Source organism: Amphiura filiformis, chromosome 9, assembly GCF_039555335.1.
Source record: "Amphiura filiformis chromosome 9, Afil_fr2py, whole genome shotgun sequence".
Taxonomy (NCBI): Eukaryota; Metazoa; Echinodermata; class Ophiuroidea; order Amphilepidida; family Amphiuridae; genus Amphiura; species Amphiura filiformis.
The window spans coordinates 13,872,318-13,890,323 of record NC_092636.1 but is presented as its reverse complement, the minus strand read 5'-3'; the positions used below and the strand labels follow the sequence as shown (position 1 = coordinate 13,890,323).

General features: G+C 35.5%; 1 protein-coding gene across 1 annotated transcript; it reads left to right on the top strand.

Annotated features, from left to right (window-relative positions):
• Positions 1-203: 203 nt before the first annotated feature.
• On the top strand, positions 204-15,677 carry LOC140160658 (nucleoside diphosphate kinase A1-like). Its single transcript, XM_072183931.1, has 5 exons — positions 204-470; positions 7,503-7,651; positions 10,566-10,667; positions 12,633-12,692; positions 13,585-15,677. Exons 1-5 carry the CDS (start codon positions 374-376, stop codon positions 13,762-13,764), a joined length of 588 nt encoding a protein of 195 aa, XP_072040032.1. The 5' UTR covers positions 204-373; the 3' UTR covers positions 13,765-15,677.
• The last annotated feature ends 2,329 nt before the right edge of the window (positions 15,678-18,006 follow it).

The following is an 18,006-nucleotide window of genomic DNA, read 5'->3' as shown; positions in this document are numbered from 1 at the left end:
AACTCAATCTTGCGTAAACGTCAACGGGGAATGTCAACACTATGCCGGTACAAATAACATGAATAGCTTGTGCTACACGTAGCCATGCTCACTGTTGTATGAATGTTACTATGCCTCTGAACCAACGTCACGGTGGAAGGGCATTGAACATGTGCAGACGCTGAAATTATACGTGTGTTACGTGAACCGTCATAGCAATTATACATGAAAATAATAATATTGAAGAACCTATGAGGAAATGAAAATAAACGCGACGATGAGCCAGCGATATTAATGCAGTTTGTATAGAAGCCCCGATAGAAGCTTACACAGTACAGTGCATTATTGTAAATAGGAACTCACAGTCAGTGCCAGTTGACGTGCCCTCGGCGGAATGGTATTCGGTAGGGGAGTGATTGCAAGTTCCTGCATACTCTTACGACGTCTGTGCATCAATAATGTCAAAGGCCATTATGGTCGAGGATTCTCAGGTTAGTGCCATGCCACTATACAAAGTTCAAGTTTCAAGTTTGGCTTCTATAGTATAAATAAACCCGGTCATGCCGGTTTAAGCCGTAGTACATAGCCGCAGTAGGGTATTTACAATCAGCTCAGGAGTCAGGGGTGATATAGGCCTATAGCATGCACATAGTATAGCTTAGTATCCCCAACCCCTTAAACACTTGGTCCTCGTTCCCCCACTTCCATACCCTACACGGCCAGAACCAGAAAGCCTGATCCCGGTGCCGCCACTATTATCATGATTATAGGGCCTAGCTTTATATTCAATTTCAGGTCATACAGTGTCATGTCAGGTGAGTCAGTTATACATTTGAAGTAGGGACCTAGTGGGTAAAACGGTTTGATCTTAAGAGTTTCATTTTTCATACAAAATTCCTCTTACGGATCATCATGCATTACCATCCGATGCCTCAGTGTATAAAATCCTGTTAAACTATACTAATATGTAGCATAGCAGCATTGATAAGCTACTCATCGTGCTCATCTAGATCTATAATAACATTGATATAGGGGCCTACTACTTATCATAATGCTATTTATCTTCTGAAGATAACAGCATTGGTAAGTTACTCATCTTTATGAAGATAGCAGCATTGATAAACTACTCATCTTATGAAGATAGCAGTATTGAACTCGTCTTATGAAGATAGCAGCATTGATAAACTATGCTCATCTTATGAAGATAACACCATTGATAAACTACTCATCTTATGAAGATAACAGTATTGATAAACTACTCATCTTATGAAGATAACAGCATTGATAAACTATTCATCTTATGAAGATAACAGCATTGATGAACTACTCACTATGAAGATAACATCATTGATAAACTACTCATCTTATGAAGATAACACCATTGATAAACTACTCATCTTATGAAGATAATAGCATTGATAAACTACTCATCATATGAAGATAACAGCATTGATAAACTATTCATCTTATGAAGATAACAGCATTGATGAACTACTCACTATGAAGATAACATCATTGATAAACTACTCATCTTATGAAGATAACGGTATTGATAAACTACTCATCTTATGAAGATAACAGCATTGATAAACTACTCATCTTATGAAGATAGCAGCATTGATAAACTATGCTCATCTTATGAAGATAACACCATTGATAAACTACTCATCTTATGAAGATAACAGTATTGATAAACTACTCATCTTATGAAGATAACAGCATTGATAAACTACACATCTTATGAAGATAACAGCATTGATAAACTACTCATCTTATGAAGATAACAGCATTGATAAACTACTCATCTTATGAAGATAATAGTTTTGTTAAACTACTCATCATTATGAAGATAGCAGTATTAAACTCATCTTATGAAGATAACAGCATTGATAAACTACTCATCTTATGAAGATAACACCATTGATAAACTACTCATCTTATGAAGATAACAGCATTGATAAATTACTCATCTTATGAAGATAACAGCATTGATGAACTACTCATCTTATGAAGATAACATCATTGATAAACTACTCATCTTATGAAGATAACAGCATTGATAAACTACTCATCTTATGAAGATAGCAGCATTGATAAACTACTCATCTTATGAAGATAACAGCATTGATAAACTACTCATCTTATGAAGATAACAGCATTGATAAACTACACATCTTATGAAGATAACAGCATTGATAAACTACTCATCTTATGAAGATAACAGCATTGATAAACTACTCATCTTATGAAGATAATAGTTTTGTTAAACTACTCATTATGAAGATAGCAGTATTAAACTCATCTTATGAAGATAACAGCATTGATAAACTACTCATCTTATGAAGATAACACCATTGATAAACTACTCATCTTATGAAGATAACAGCATTGACAGTAAATTACTCATCTTATGAAGATAACAGCATTGATGAACTACTCATCTTATGAAGATAACATCATTGATAAATTACTCATCTTATGAAGATAACAGTATTGATAAACTACTCATCTTATGAAGATAGCAGCATTGATAAACTACTCATCTTATGAAGATAACACCATTGATAAACTACTCATCTTATGAAGATAACAGCACTGATAAACTACTCATCTTATGAAGATAACAGCATTGATGAACTACTCATCTTATGAAGATAACATCATTGATAAACTACTCATCTTATGAAGATAACATCATTGATAAACTACTCATCTTATGAAGATAACAGTATTGATAAACTACTCATCTTATGAAGATAGCAGCATTGATAAACTACTCATCTTATGAAGATAACACCATTGATAAACTACTCATCTTATGAAGATAACAGTATTGATAAACTACTCATCTTATGAAGATAACAGCATTGATAAACTACTCATCTTTTATGAAGATAACAGCATTGATAAACTACTCATCTTATGAAGATAATAGTTTTGTTAAACTACTCATTATGAAGATAGCAGTATTAAACTCATCTTATGAAGATAACAGCATTGATAAACTACTCATCTTATGAAGATAGCAGCATTGATAAACTACTCATCTTATGAAGATAGCAGCATTGATAAACTACTCATCTTATGAAGATAACAGCATTGATAAACTACTCATCTTATGAAGATAGCAGCATTGATAAACTACTCATCTTATGAAGATAACAGCATTGATAAACTACTCATCTTATGAAGATAACAGCATTGATAAACTACTCATCTTATATCTCATTTCTTGCAGAGTTTGTGGTATACAGTATGTGGGAGAAACTAAGACTGCACTTAAAAAGCGGTTTTATGGACACAGGTCCACTGTCAAAACCAAGAAGCTTGACACCCCTGTTGGTAATCACTTTAACCTCCCCAACCACTCCATCTCCGACATGATCCTACAGGGCATTGAGTCTTTAGGTAACCGCCCCGACACCGTCCGTGCTACTCATTATGAAGATAGCAGTATTAAACTCATCTTATGAAGATAACAGCATTGATAAACTACTCATCTTATGAAGATAACACCATTGATAAACTACTCATCTTATGAAGATAACAGCATTGACAGTAAATTACTCATCTTATGAAGATAACAGCATTGATGAACTACTCATCTTATGAAGATAACATCATTGATAAATTACTCATCTTATGAAGATAACAGTATTGATAAACTACTCATCTTATGAAGATAGCAGCATTGATAAACTACTCATCTTATGAAGATAACACCATTGATAAACTACTCATCTTATGAAGATAACAGCACTGATAAACTACTCATCTTATGAAGATAACAGCATTGATGAACTACTCATCTTATGAAGATAACATCATTGATAAACTACTCATCTTATGAAGATAACATCATTGATAAACTACTCATCTTATGAAGATAACAGTATTGATAAACTACTCATCTTATGAAGATAGCAGCATTGATAAACTACTCATCTTATGAAGATAACACCATTGATAAACTACTCATCTTATGAAGATAACAGTATTGATAAACTACTCATCTTATGAAGATAACAGCATTGATAAACTACTCATCTTTTATGAAGATAACAGCATTGATAAACTACTCATCTTATGAAGATAATAGTTTTGTTAAACTACTCATTATGAAGATAGCAGTATTAAACTCATCTTATGAAGATAACAGCATTGATAAACTACTCATCTTATGAAGATAGCAGCATTGATAAACTACTCATCTTATGAAGATAGCAGCATTGATAAACTACTCATCTTATGAAGATAACAGCATTGATAAACTACTCATCTTATGAAGATAGCAGCATTGATAAACTACTCATCTTATGAAGATAACAGCATTGATAAACTACTCATCTTATGAAGATAACAGCATTGATAAACTACTCATCTTATATCTCATTTCTTGCAGAGTTTGTGGTATACAGTATGTGGGAGAAACTAAGACTGCACTTAAAAAGCGGTTTTATGGACACAGGTCCACTGTCAAAACCAAGAAGCTTGACACCCCTGTTGGTAATCACTTTAACCTCCCCAACCACTCCATCTCCGACATGATCCTACAGGGCATTGAGTCTTTAGGTAACCGCCCTGACACCGTCCGTGCCAGCAGGGAGAAATTCTGGATGAAGCGCCTTCGTACCATCCAGCCACAAGGTCTCAACATCCAAGAGGGAAACGACTAACTTGTGAAGATAACAGTACAGTATTGATAAACTACTCATCTTATGAAGATAGCAGCATTGATAAACTACTCATCTTATGAAGATAACACCATTGATAAACTACTCATCTTATGAAGATAACAGTATTGATAAACTACTCGTCTTATGAAGATAGCAGCAGCATTGATAAACTACTCATCTTATGAAGATAATAGCATTGATAAACTACTCATCTTATGAAGATAACAGCATTGATAAACTCAACATCTTATGAAGATAATAGCATTGATAAACTACTCATCTTATGAAGAAAACAGCATTGATAAACTACTCATCTTATGAAGATAATAGCATTGATAAACTACTCATCTTATGAAGATAGCAGCATTGATAAACTACTCATCTTATGAAGATAGCAGCATTGATAAACTACTCATCTTATGAAGATAACATTATTGATAAACTACTCATCTTATGAAGATATTAATAGTATTGAGATTAATTATACTGCACCCATTTAATGAAGATAAGGTCATAACATTAACAGCATTGATAAATTACTCATTTTATGAAAATGAACAGCATTGATATACTCGTATACCGTATATCGTCTAACAAAGATAATAACATTAATAAACTACTCATCTTATGAAGATATTATCATTGATAAACTGCTCATCTTATGAAGATAACAGCATTGATAATTGATAAACCGTACTCATAATAAACTACTCGTATGTATGTAGTGAAGAACAGCATTGATAAACTACTCATCTTATGAAGATAACCGCATTGATAAACTATTACTCGTCTTATGAAGATAACAGTTAGGCCTATAATAATTATTGATATACTACTTATCTTATATGAAAATAAGAGCACTGATAAACTATTCATATGAAGATTAACAGCGTGCATTGATAACTTATATACTCTGATTTTATACTCATCATATAATAAAAATAAAATAGCATTGATAAACTATATAATCTTATGAAGATAGCAGTATTGATAAATTGTAACGAAGATAGCAACATTGATAAACTACTCATCTTACGAAGATAACAGCATAGATAAAATATTTATCGTGAGAAGATAGCAGCATTGATAAACTTTAATCTATCTCTAGCATTGACTCTATACTCATTTATAGTTGATAAACTATTCATCTTACGAAGATATGGGTGGTGCAATAATTATGTGTACTATCCCGGGGGATGACGATTCTCAAACTGGTCTGCCAAAAATGGCTCCCCCCGCCCCTTTGGGCATGCAGTGCCAAAAACCTTTGCTCCCCCCTTTTGACATGCCAAAAAATCTTTGCCCCTCCCCCTTTACACATGCACCCAAATTTAAAACCTTAAATTGTTATATAATGTGAGCGCAGCGAGCAGGAAAATATTTTGCTTAGGCCTATATAAATGTGTTCCTAACGTTTTCCTACGCACCTTTTTTAGGCCATGATTTATATCGTGCCCAAAACATAAGTTGACCCCCTTTCAATGCTCAGTCCCAGTCCCGTTGACTTTCCAAAAAACTTAGTCGGCACTAGGGACCGTTCACAAACACTTGTTAGGGGGGGGGGGCTGATGCAAAAATATTTCATAGCGAACATTTTTCGGGGCCTTTTACAGATCTCAAATTTTCAGGGCCCCTGACCCCTTTCTTGATGAAAATTATGGGTCAACCCCATAGAAAAGCAAATGAACTCAATTTTTCCGGGTTAATTTGTGGTCAATTTTTTCAGGCCTGCTCCCATCAGGAGGGTCAAATCTTTTAAGGACCCCCTTTGAATCAGCCCCCCTATTCACCACCCCGTGTACTACGCCTGCATAACTTGAAGTTCAAAGTATTCATAATTATGAAGATTTCATAAGTGACAAGTTACTCCAGTCCAGGGGCGTAGCCAGATTTATTGGTCGGGGGGGGGGGGGCAAATAAAATTTTTGGGGGACAGACGAATCATACAATACATAGAGACAAAAGGCTTTATTGGGACGATGTGCGCGCGTAGCGCGCAAAAAATTAGTATTTTACACTATTTTTGCCCATTATCAGGATGGAAAGGGCTTAATCTTTGCAATATGCGCGCGTAGCGCGGAAAAATTGTGTATTTTCGGGCTGAATTTCGGTAGAAAAGGGCTCCTTGCCCCTTTTCTTTTCCTTTGCCCTCCTGATTTTCCCTTTTATTTTGTCAGAGGGGCACTTTTTTCTTTCATTCTTTGTTAGGGGGGCACTCTGCCCCCCCTCCTGCCCCCCGCTGGCTACGCTACTGCTCCAGTCACCAAAAATACTGACGTGGTTCCCGTGCAATATTCCCCCCTCGAATTTTCCCAGGGTGGGCAAGTCCGATATGTCTAGTGGGTCTCACGGTCACCCACGGGTCTCGCCGCGCTGCATCCGGGCCACACTAGCTAACCATTGCAAGAAACTAGCCGTGTAAAATCTTTTCTATATTAAAAACACTGATCGTCTCTTCTACATACTTTTCATTATCGCTGATGATGTAAGTAACGCTTGAAGAGTGTACGCCATGAAGCCATGTGTCAGAGGCCCCCACGTGGCTTACGTGTAGTTGGCCATGAGTTGGCTGGCAAAATCATGAAAAGTTACAGAATTCACAAACCAGCACAGACATATATATTGTAGTATTTTGGTAAATTCTTGTACTGACTCAGAAATATTTTCCACGTCTGAATAAATGTTATCATTTCGTAAATATGTCAATTAAATATCATACTGTAAAAATTTGCATAATTTATTGGTGACGTATTTAACTCAAGGTCATTTCTTTCTCTCTTTCCTTTCCACGATTCTGGCGTGTCGCCCACATGGTTTTGTGCTCAATACTTTCACTGTTTGCTGCAGTATCTAAAGTCATGGCGAAGAAACTGAATATCACCGAGCGTACTTTCCTGATGGTGAAACCTGATGGTGTACAACGAGGACTCATAGGTGATATTATGAAACGATTTGAGCAGAAAGGATTTAAACTTGTGGCATGCAAGTTTCAGCAGGTAAGCTTATCACATACATACATACTGTACATAATGATTTGTTCGAAATGTTCTAACTTTCGTATGAACAACCGATAGCTTGTGATACGAAAGTTAGAACTTGCAAGGATGTTATCGTATGTAACGTACTTGTTTACATGTACGTGTGATACATGTACGCAGTTGCCATACAGAGTACAATTTCATGCATATGATTATGAATAAAAACTTCTTCCTCAAGTTAGTTGTTGTCTCCAAAATATCATGAAATAGTTCGTGACATATTACCGACACACTGTACTATAATATTTTCTTAAATTTTCATACATGTACTTATTTAAAAACGTCAATATTCGTTCTCCGAACGGCTTCGATCAACGCCGTGTTTCTGCTGTATATGCACCCACTGACCTCCAGCAGTGTTGCCAAAAATGTTAGCCCAAATCGCGAGTCAAATAAATTAAAAGTCGATCGATTGTTTTTAAAATTCATACATTGGTATCTATGGGATAGCAAAATACCATAAATTGCCTACGCCAGATTTGAAAAGTTGCTCAATTACTTTCTTAACCATCAATTGGTGTCTATTGGACAGGAAACTGTAGTGTGGAAAATCTTCAAAAGTCATCCTTTTGGGCTACTAAGTCGCTGCTTTGCCAATCCTGAACTCCGCACGTGCTTATTCCACCAGCCGTCTACACTGCGCATGTACTGTGACCACTGATCAGTGACTGTGACTGATTATGACCCGGATGTACCCAATTGAAAAAGGTCGTCTCTAGCGTGTACATCGGTGACAGTAAATCGGGCATGATCATTGCTCGGAGCATCGCACTGCTGTGACCTAAAACATCTCCAGAATGTACTTCAAAGATGTATTTTTTCTCTAAAAGTAAGCAACCTTGAATCCGAAGATACATTATGTTAGTCCAGGAAAATTGTAGCCAAAAGTGACATTGGAAGAATGTTTTTTACTTACGTTATAAAAAGTATCAACGCTATGCAGACGCGTTTTCAAATAGCCGTAAGTTCTATCTTATGCACACATAACTCTCGTGTCGTCGTGCATAAAAGATAGATTTTTCGATCAAATAATGATCCATGTCCTACTCGCAACACACTGTCGATATGTCGTACGCACAGTCGCACGCCACGGGTCATGTGCGTATGGCAATGATCATTCATCATAGGCCGAGTAAAAATAAAAACATGTTTCTCGTCCGGGTTTTTAAAAAAAAGGAAGAAGAGGGCTTTTTTATTTTATTTTTTTAAATTGATCAAATATTGGTTTCCCTCATTTTTGACTGTAACTCCACAACTGTTGTCTGTGCTAAAATAAAATTCCCAGTGCAGTAGTTGTTAGTCCTTGCCCCTATAATATACGGTACATATTTTACTTGTTACAAATGCAAAAATAGGCACAAAATTGGGCAGGGGTGTAGTACCCCCTGAATACGGTACCAGTTTCATATGGGTTTCATTAATCCCTTAGATGTCATTTTTAATGTGAAAATCATTGAAATTTCCTTTGTTTTTTGGTCCAACTTTCACCCTTTCCCTACCTTCACTGGAATGGTAAATCGGCATGGATTTGGTATGAGGTTAAAGGTCATTTCTTGACGTCTTAAATTATATGAACATTCATTTTTAAAATTAATGATCATTGATGTCACATGGTGTTTTGTTAGAATATAGTGCATAGTATTTCGCCCCTCCAGAATTTTTACATGCGATCAGATACAAATGGGAAAATCTCGTTTTTGCTGGACTCGCTAGTGTCAGTAAATATAAACACCCATAGAATAATGCCTGAAAAAGGAGGAGGCCCTCTTTATTTTATTGTTCTGGTAGGTATGCCCCCTCTAGGGATCACAGTGTCAGAACCATACAGAAGTGTTTCTTGCATATATAGCAAGGCTATAGAAAACATCTCAACTTCCAAGATTTTTGAAGAAATTTGAAGCAGCCTCTAAAAAGGAAGCGGGAGGGGACGAGAAACATGTTTTATTTTTTATTCGGCCTTATTATCTGTTGCAAGTATCCATATCAGATGTGTTAACCATCACATATCACGTATGTGCGGGACGTCAAGCGTGTGTGCATAGGACCTTGCTTTTTTTACGACGGCTAGCAGTGCCAGTATTAAATACGCAATAATACGCTTAACCTTAATTTGTAAAAGGAATTCTGAAAAAAATAATAAAATAGCTGAGTTTCTCTAGCCTCTGGGTATGTGATCATTATTAATTGAGTTTGCATATTCGTCAGCCAAAAATAACATTGCGAACATGCGCACTGTCCGCCATTTTAGAAGTTCATTTCCTTTCCAGTAAATTTTACGGCGATGTTTTTGATAATTTTTTTAATGAATTAGATCAAGTTAGAACCACTTCAAAGTTCATAAGGTCAAGTTCAAAGGTTTTGCTATTATTAATCTAGGCTAAAAGTAACCGAAAATTACATGAATCATCATCATGTTGCGTTCCCTGTCTGCATGGGTTTAAAAGTTTTGATTTTGAACTTATTTTGCTGCTGGGCATGAGCAGTTACAATGTAGGAAAATATATACACAAAAAAATCCGTCTTTGTGCCTCCTTTCTCTACGCTGATTTAAAGATTCTGCTTGCATCAAAAGCTCGGGCCAATTCAAAGTTCAAACTATGAAAATATTTCAGCAGACAGGCATCAACATTGTTTTGTAGGGCGGTATTAGCATGTATTTATGAACAGAAGCTTTATCAATGTTTTTTTATACTGTTCAGTTTTTGCTGGAACAAATGGTGGGCTGGGACCAGGTTTTGTCACATAACAAATTGATTCTCAAGATATAAAATTGTGAGTTTGGTAATTTGATTTTGCCGTGAATAACAACCAGCAAATATGAGCACTGATAAGCATGAATTCTTATTTAACCTCCATCTCCTTGTTTTTTCAGGCGACAGAAGATCTGCTAAAGGAGCACTATGCTGAGCTAGCTGACAAACCATTTTATCCTGGGTTATGTGCATTCATGTCTTCAGGCCCAGTCTTGGCCATGGTAAGCAGATCTATCAGTGTACTTTCCCATCTGTTTTGCTTGAAGTTTCCTACATGTATTAAAGATAAAGACTCCAGAAGAAAGTGAGAGATTAGTAAGGGCATCAGGCTTTTTGTCAAAAGTGGACATCCCTGTGAGTAACCATGGTGTGACTGCTTGTGCGTATATTTTAATTTAGAATGTCCATTCACTAATAGGAGGGAGGTTTTAGGCTAATAAAAGTCAATGTTATGTTTATCATAACCCACCTGCGCTTGGATTTTTCGGCATCGTTTGTGATGCCAAAATTCCAAAACAATTCATTATTTTTTTATTTTGTACAAAATTAAATTCCGGTGGACACACAAGAGTACATGCCAATGATAAATCATGTATTCCAAAATAAAATGGAACTAAAACAAGATTCTGTCATGGCATCAAGTTGGGCTATACGTGTAATTTGCCATAACTCCAAGGAGGGTTGCTTTGGGACCAATGATGTAGTCAGTCATTTAACTATTTATGACCTTTTACTAACTGAGAGAGCTGGTTTAGGCCTAAACAACTGGATGGTGAAAAATTTGGGCAGGACTCTCTTTTACGTTGATTAGGGTTGGTATAAACAGAATTTTGGAGAGAATATTATAGTGCGGCAAGTGTTGATGAAATGGCAGCTATTTTGTAAATAATGCTGGAAAATAATGAATAATAATATGGCTAATGGAATTCGATTGTTAGTTTCCTATTGACCGCCCGCATACTTTTTGAATTTGACCAAAACTTTCATTATTTTCATAAAAAAGTCAATTATCTGAAAATTGAAATGGAAATAATCAAAATTGAAACTCTCAAAATGTCTGACATCCCCTGCTGATCATAATCAGCAGTTTTTCTTAGTTGTAGGGGTAGAGGATGTAGTAAATAATGGAAATTTAAGGATTACCTCATCATGTTTCTAGTGATTACAAAATTGCAAATTTCTTTTCATTTTTTATGAAAACAAATTCAAATCTTTTCTCAATCTGTTGCAAAATGTCTGTAAAGATGATTTAAGCATTAATACTGATTTTGAGATGGTCTTTCATCAACAATATATACTTTGGTACTGGTGAGGAACCTAAATTTGGAGAAAGCTGTTCATAAAATCATTGATTTTGTTGACATAATGGATAATGAAAAGAGACCGAATAATGAATAATGAAATAGCAACCTCGTCCTTTTTTCAAACATCCAATCGGAAACTAATAATCGAGTTCCATTGGCCTATAGTTGACTCATTATGGTTTAAAAACAAATGTTACAATGAACATAAGATCGACTTTCATTAGTCTTATGGTCATTTTATTGTTATTGGAAAGTAATTAGGGGTGCAAACTTTTCGTTGAACTTTGCGTTACAAATAACTTGCTGTGACTGTGAGTGGAATATAATGACTTTAGGAGAATCAATTTTTATTCCCGCAAACCTGAGAGTCTTTGCGAGAATCAATTCTCTAATTCACGCCAAATTTGCCTGATATGACACTCTGTATACAAGGGGTCGGGCATTAGAACTGAAGATGGGTCTGAAAACATGTACCTGAGAGGTGCCCAGCAAGAAAAGGTTTTACAGTAAGAAATTGAGCTTGTACATGTACGTACAAAAAAAGTCTCTGAAGCGTGGGCTAAAAAAATGTGGAAGTTTATTGCATGAAGTATTTATATTTTATGGACCTTTATACAAAGTTTTCCAACAAGTTTTTGTACGTCACTGGCTTGAGCTCGCTCTTACAAGGTGTGATGTTGCAAAACTCGGCTGAAAATTGTTTGTTTTACAAGTTGAGAAAGTTGGTTAAGATTAACTGGTTCAATATATATGTCATTTTCTACCTACTTACATGTATATTGGTTGGGGGAATTGTAACCTTGGGTTACCCCAACTTGTGAAAGCCTGTGCAAGTATCCGATTACTATTGCTTTATTTTGTTGTGTGTTGTTCTACATGTAGGTATGGGAAGGACTTGGTGTAGTCAAGACCGCCAGACAAATGATGGGAGAAACTGATCCTGTAAGTATTTGTGGTATAAAATTAATGTATCCGACCTATTTAGCGGTCTAGGCGCTGAAATTGCATTTTATTTGCCGGCAAACATTCAAAATATTTTATACACTCTTTGATAGCGAGAACCAATCGGAGAATTGCTAAATTACTAGCCCTGCATAAATATTGTATAATTGCACGGGCGCGCACTCCGCGTAGTACACGCAGTGCTTTCGGACGTGTTCGTTTTTCTTGTGGGTGGATGCATTTATATTTGTTTGCATTTTTCAACATTTTTAGTGACAATTTTGTTATAAAAATAGTAAAAATCACAGGATGTGTATGTGTATGAAATAGATTAATAAATGCAGTATCACTTGTTGTTCAGTGAAATCGCATACAAAATAATGCACAAGTTTGTACTGAGATGTTGATGCATCTAATGCACTCCCCCCTTCAGGACTTGTGTATTAGATGAATCAACATCTCAGTACACATGCATTGCATGTATTTTGTTCAATTTCACTCCCAACAAGTGATACACAATTACTATTCTATAAGTAAGGAGACAAGTGTGTTGCAACGCAATAAATACGCAATGTATGCTGTTCGTAATCATGCCTGGAAAAAATGTGGAAAGTGGGAAGCTCCTTCCCAGGAAATTTGGAAAGTTTGGAAGGAAATTAAGGTCCTTAAACAAAGAAATACATAAGATTTGAAGAGAAAATTTGTCTTTTTGAAGGGAAGTTTTGATCATCTTCCAAGGAAATTTTCATTTTTTCCAGCCCTGTTCATAATGTTGTTATAGTGTGAATATTCTTATTCTGTTCCCTTTCTCTGTATGTAAAATTTAAAAACCTTTTGTCTTGATATGCAAATTCTTTTTATTTACCATTGCATTTTCTTTCTGATATTTCAGGCCAAATCATTACCAGGTACAATTCGTGGCGACTTCTGTATCAACATTGGCCGCAACATTCTACACGGATCCGACTCGGTGGAGACAGCCAACCGTGAGATTGCATTGTGGTTTAAGGGTGACAAGGACCTGTGCGAGTGGACGCCATCCGGATATGGCTACGTCTACGAGGGACAGTGATGATAGCGATGACGCTGTAGAACATTAGGCTCAGTATTCTCAAAAACATGTTTAATATTGCCTTAGGCATAAGCATTCTCCTATGTTGTGTGTAGTTGTTCAAATTAAAATATTTTTTATAAACTATCAGAGAGCCAGAGACTAACTAAAGCTGTCTTTTAGGAGCTTCTTTTTGCTTTATTTACTAAAAGTATGACAATGCAAGATACACAATGACATAGGGGAATTATTACGTAAAGATAATGTTAACCAGTTGCAGAGGATTTTGCGCCTTTTTCTCAACATGTTACATTAATACAGATTTCTATTTATTAGGACTTCCAAAAACGCCAATGGAGAGAATGTGTTTTGTTGTGAAGCAATTCAGTGTTCTTTCCATGTATAGCAAGTACACAGAACATGAAATCGGTTGGAGGACTGCTATTCATCAAAATGGATTGAGACAAGCAAACACATTCCATGCCAATATGTTGCTGATACACTGGTCGGGGATACTAAAAAAACTCTTATTGTAAATTTGCCATGGTTTTCTTTCACAACTCTGAAAATATTCAAGTTTAGTGGCAGTGAAGTAAGCTCTTGTTGCACAAAGTGCACTTTCATGTAACATGTATTAAACTAACAATAAAATCATTATGTTGCAATTCTGAACGAAAATTCATATTGGTAAAAATTGACTCAAAAGCAATCCAGCCTTGGTATAACTGACAAAAACAAAAACTATCTTTTTAAATTTCAAAAACAAAACTAACACAAAAACAGAGTATGATAAGTCAAGCTTATTTTATGCATTACAATAATTGATCGGCTTTCAGGATATACCTTGGGGGTAGTGGGATACCATAATTAGCAGTGACAGCAGCATTATATAATATCATTATTTTCTTATCAGGTGGTATAATATCACGAGAACCAAGGCAGCTCTCATAATGTAAAGTTTATTTTGTAATAAGTGTATAAGGACAAAAATCTGAAGACATGTATGCGTCGTCGTTGCCATAGCAATATAGGAAGCTGTCAATGTACTTGTGAGCATGTAATTACAAGTACTTGAGTATTGTAATATGCACAATGCACATTGTCCCAATGCAGAGGCTGCTCGTCATTGTAATAGAGGTTAATGCATGTTTTAACTAAAATATTCTTGTTATTTTTAAAAACACCTGCATGTGTATAAAGTGAAAATGCATTTTTCTTATATTTTCAACAGTTGGACCATCCTAAAATCATAAACAGTAGAAGAGTTGTATCTTCTAGTGTCTATGTTAAAATAGCATTAGTGATGAAAATATAATATAAAAAGGAGCGTCCCTAACCTCTTGTACCGTAAGGTTTGCTGTGGTGGTGTGGATGTCAATTTATTACACACTGGATCGTCTATTATTTGTCATATTTCTGCCAATGTCATGCTTGCTTAAAAGATTGTCGTTGAAGACATGTTTGTTCAAATTTAGGATTAGTGCAAGAAAGCCATTATCTGCAAAAGCTGCTCTATATACATTTGACAATTCTGCAATATAATTGTTATTATTGTACTTATGTAAATTCAAATTTGACACTTAGCAGCTATTCCAGATTGGCCTTCTTGCACTAAGTTAGAATAGCTTCTGTCAGGACACAAGTTGTGTGTGATTGATTCAACACAGGGTTAATATCACATTGATATGCTGTAACAAACTTGCGATAATAACGAAATATTCTAAGAAGTTATTACACTGAACTCGTCTGAGGCTTGTCATCTGTTTTGTATTTTGGCAACGGGTCATATTTTCACCATAGACCCTAGAATCTAGGGTTTATATGCTTTCCTGTAAATTAGTGATACAATACAGGTATTTTATTAGTGGATCAAATATTATGTAATTCTTGAATATAATAAAATCATGGTTATATGGAAGAAAGAGCACATATAATGAGTGGAATCATTCCTTTCGTTATTATTATAAAGCTGAACCGTTTAGGGGCTGTGCAATAATTATGATGGGTACAATGGGGGGGGGCAAGAACTTTGGTGAGCCGAAGGTGGGGGGCAAGCGATTTTGGCACATTCATGGGCGCCTTTAAATAAAACGCTCTAAAAAGGCTTAGGAAAGCAGTACAGAAACACTTTAATATGCAAATTTTCCTGCTTAGCTACTTTCGCAACATTTAATTGATCTCAAAAATGGCATGTGCGAAGGGGGGGGGGGGGGAAGGATTTTTGGCAGGCTGAGAGGGGGCAAGCAATTTTTGGCGGGCCATTCAGAAATATAACCCTCCCGGCTCCTAATTATTGCACAGCCCCCAACTGTTTTTATCAAATGTCTGAAATTTACTTTTAAATATTGTTTTTATATTGTGTGCTTTTCCAGTTAAAATCCAAACACCCTCTATGAAAGACAACCTTAAATCTTGCAAACAGGGGGTGTAGATTGCAATTCGGGTAACCCCATTTGAAATTTTCACTCCCTGTGTGAAATATCAAGGTCATGTCTTCCATAGGGGGTGTATGGATTTCAAATGGGATAATAGCACATTATCAAAGCACAGAAGTGAAATCTTAATTTCTGAGTTAAGGGCTGGGGTATGAACGTTTGGACAGTATTTATTGTGGGACATTAGAGCACATCAGACATATCGATTGCATTCTGAATACGAAGAATGCCATTCTGATATCAAATAATTTTGAAATTCGCAATTTAATACACATTTTATGGCAAATCATTAAAAATTGATTTTTTTGATATTTAACAGTACTTGAAGTAAACTTAATGAATCTGATGATTTATACTTAAAGTGTATGTAGGTGGGATGAAAAGCCGACGATCAATTGAAAAATTTGACCTTTCGTATTGAAGATATGGATTTTTTTTCCCAAAACAAAAAAAAAAAATTAGGTCTTTTTGGGAAAAAAATCAATATCTTCAATATGAAAGGTCAACATTTTCAATTGACCGTCGGCTTTTCCTCCCTGCTACATACACTTTTAAGAATATATCATTAGATTTATATAATTTACTTCGAGGACTGTTATATATCAAAATTTGAAAAATATCAAATTTTTATAATTTGTCATAAAATTTGTATTATATTGTGATTTTCAAAAAATGAAAATTATTTGATATCAGAAAGACATGCTTGGTATTAAGATTGCAATTCGATAGGTCTGAGGTGCTCTCATGTCCCACAAAAAATACTGTCGAAATGGAATAAACGCTCATTTTAGATCCCTTAAGACAATAATAAATAAATCAATAATTGCCTGCTGACTTTTGTAATCCCTATTCATCAGTGATGTGTTATTGCAGATATTCATTGATATACAGTTTAGCCCAAGCCGTAGCCAAGATTTTCTTGTGCCAATTTTCCAAATGCGGACCCTTGCAAGAGAAATATTCATTTTGGCCGTAAGCTAGTTTCCTCGGCAGCCAGTTTGGTTACGCTTCCTCCACCATGTCCACACATGTTTCTGTGGAACCAAACTGGCTGTTGTGGAGACCAGTGGCGCCTCCCATATTTTTCAAACAATTACAATTACACAATTTTGCACAAATACCACCAAGTAATTTTGGTTATAATGAATTTCAGTCTTGAATTGATATTTTAAATGAGTAAATTTGTGCTTTGTGCGTGCGAAAATTTTGACTTTTTATTGCTTGAAGTGAGCGCAAAATTGATGCTGAATTTGTCAATTCGGCGCCCCTCCTAAGGCCCCCCTTTGTCCCTCAGGACTTGAATATAAAAAATATAATTTAAAAAAAAATTAGTTATAAAATTGGAATTTCAAAAAATCTAAATTGTTTGATATCGTCAGGAAATATATCGTATTCAGAATGCAATTTGGTGTGTCTTGTGCTCTCGGGTCCCACAAAAAATACTGTGCAAAGGTGGGTGACAATTATTTTAAAAAATGCCTAAAATATTTTGGATTTTTTCAGAAAAAAAGATTGAATATGAAATTTAATTTTAAGGACTTATCATGTATTTTTCTGATATCTTCAATTAAGATTTCATCTTTAACATGTAGCACTTTCATTACGAGTACTTCTCACCATTCAAGTAGGTCATGGCCAAAACACTGGCACAGTGCACCTGTCATGAATGGAATTGTCAAGGAAACAATATGATCGTCATGGTAACCAACAAGCAAATGTCATCAGTCGATATCACAAGATGAGCAATCGAAATAATTTGTACACCAAAGGTGAACGATGTTGAGTTCCTGATTTGTTTGTTCGTGAATTCGAATTTTTCATTTAAGGC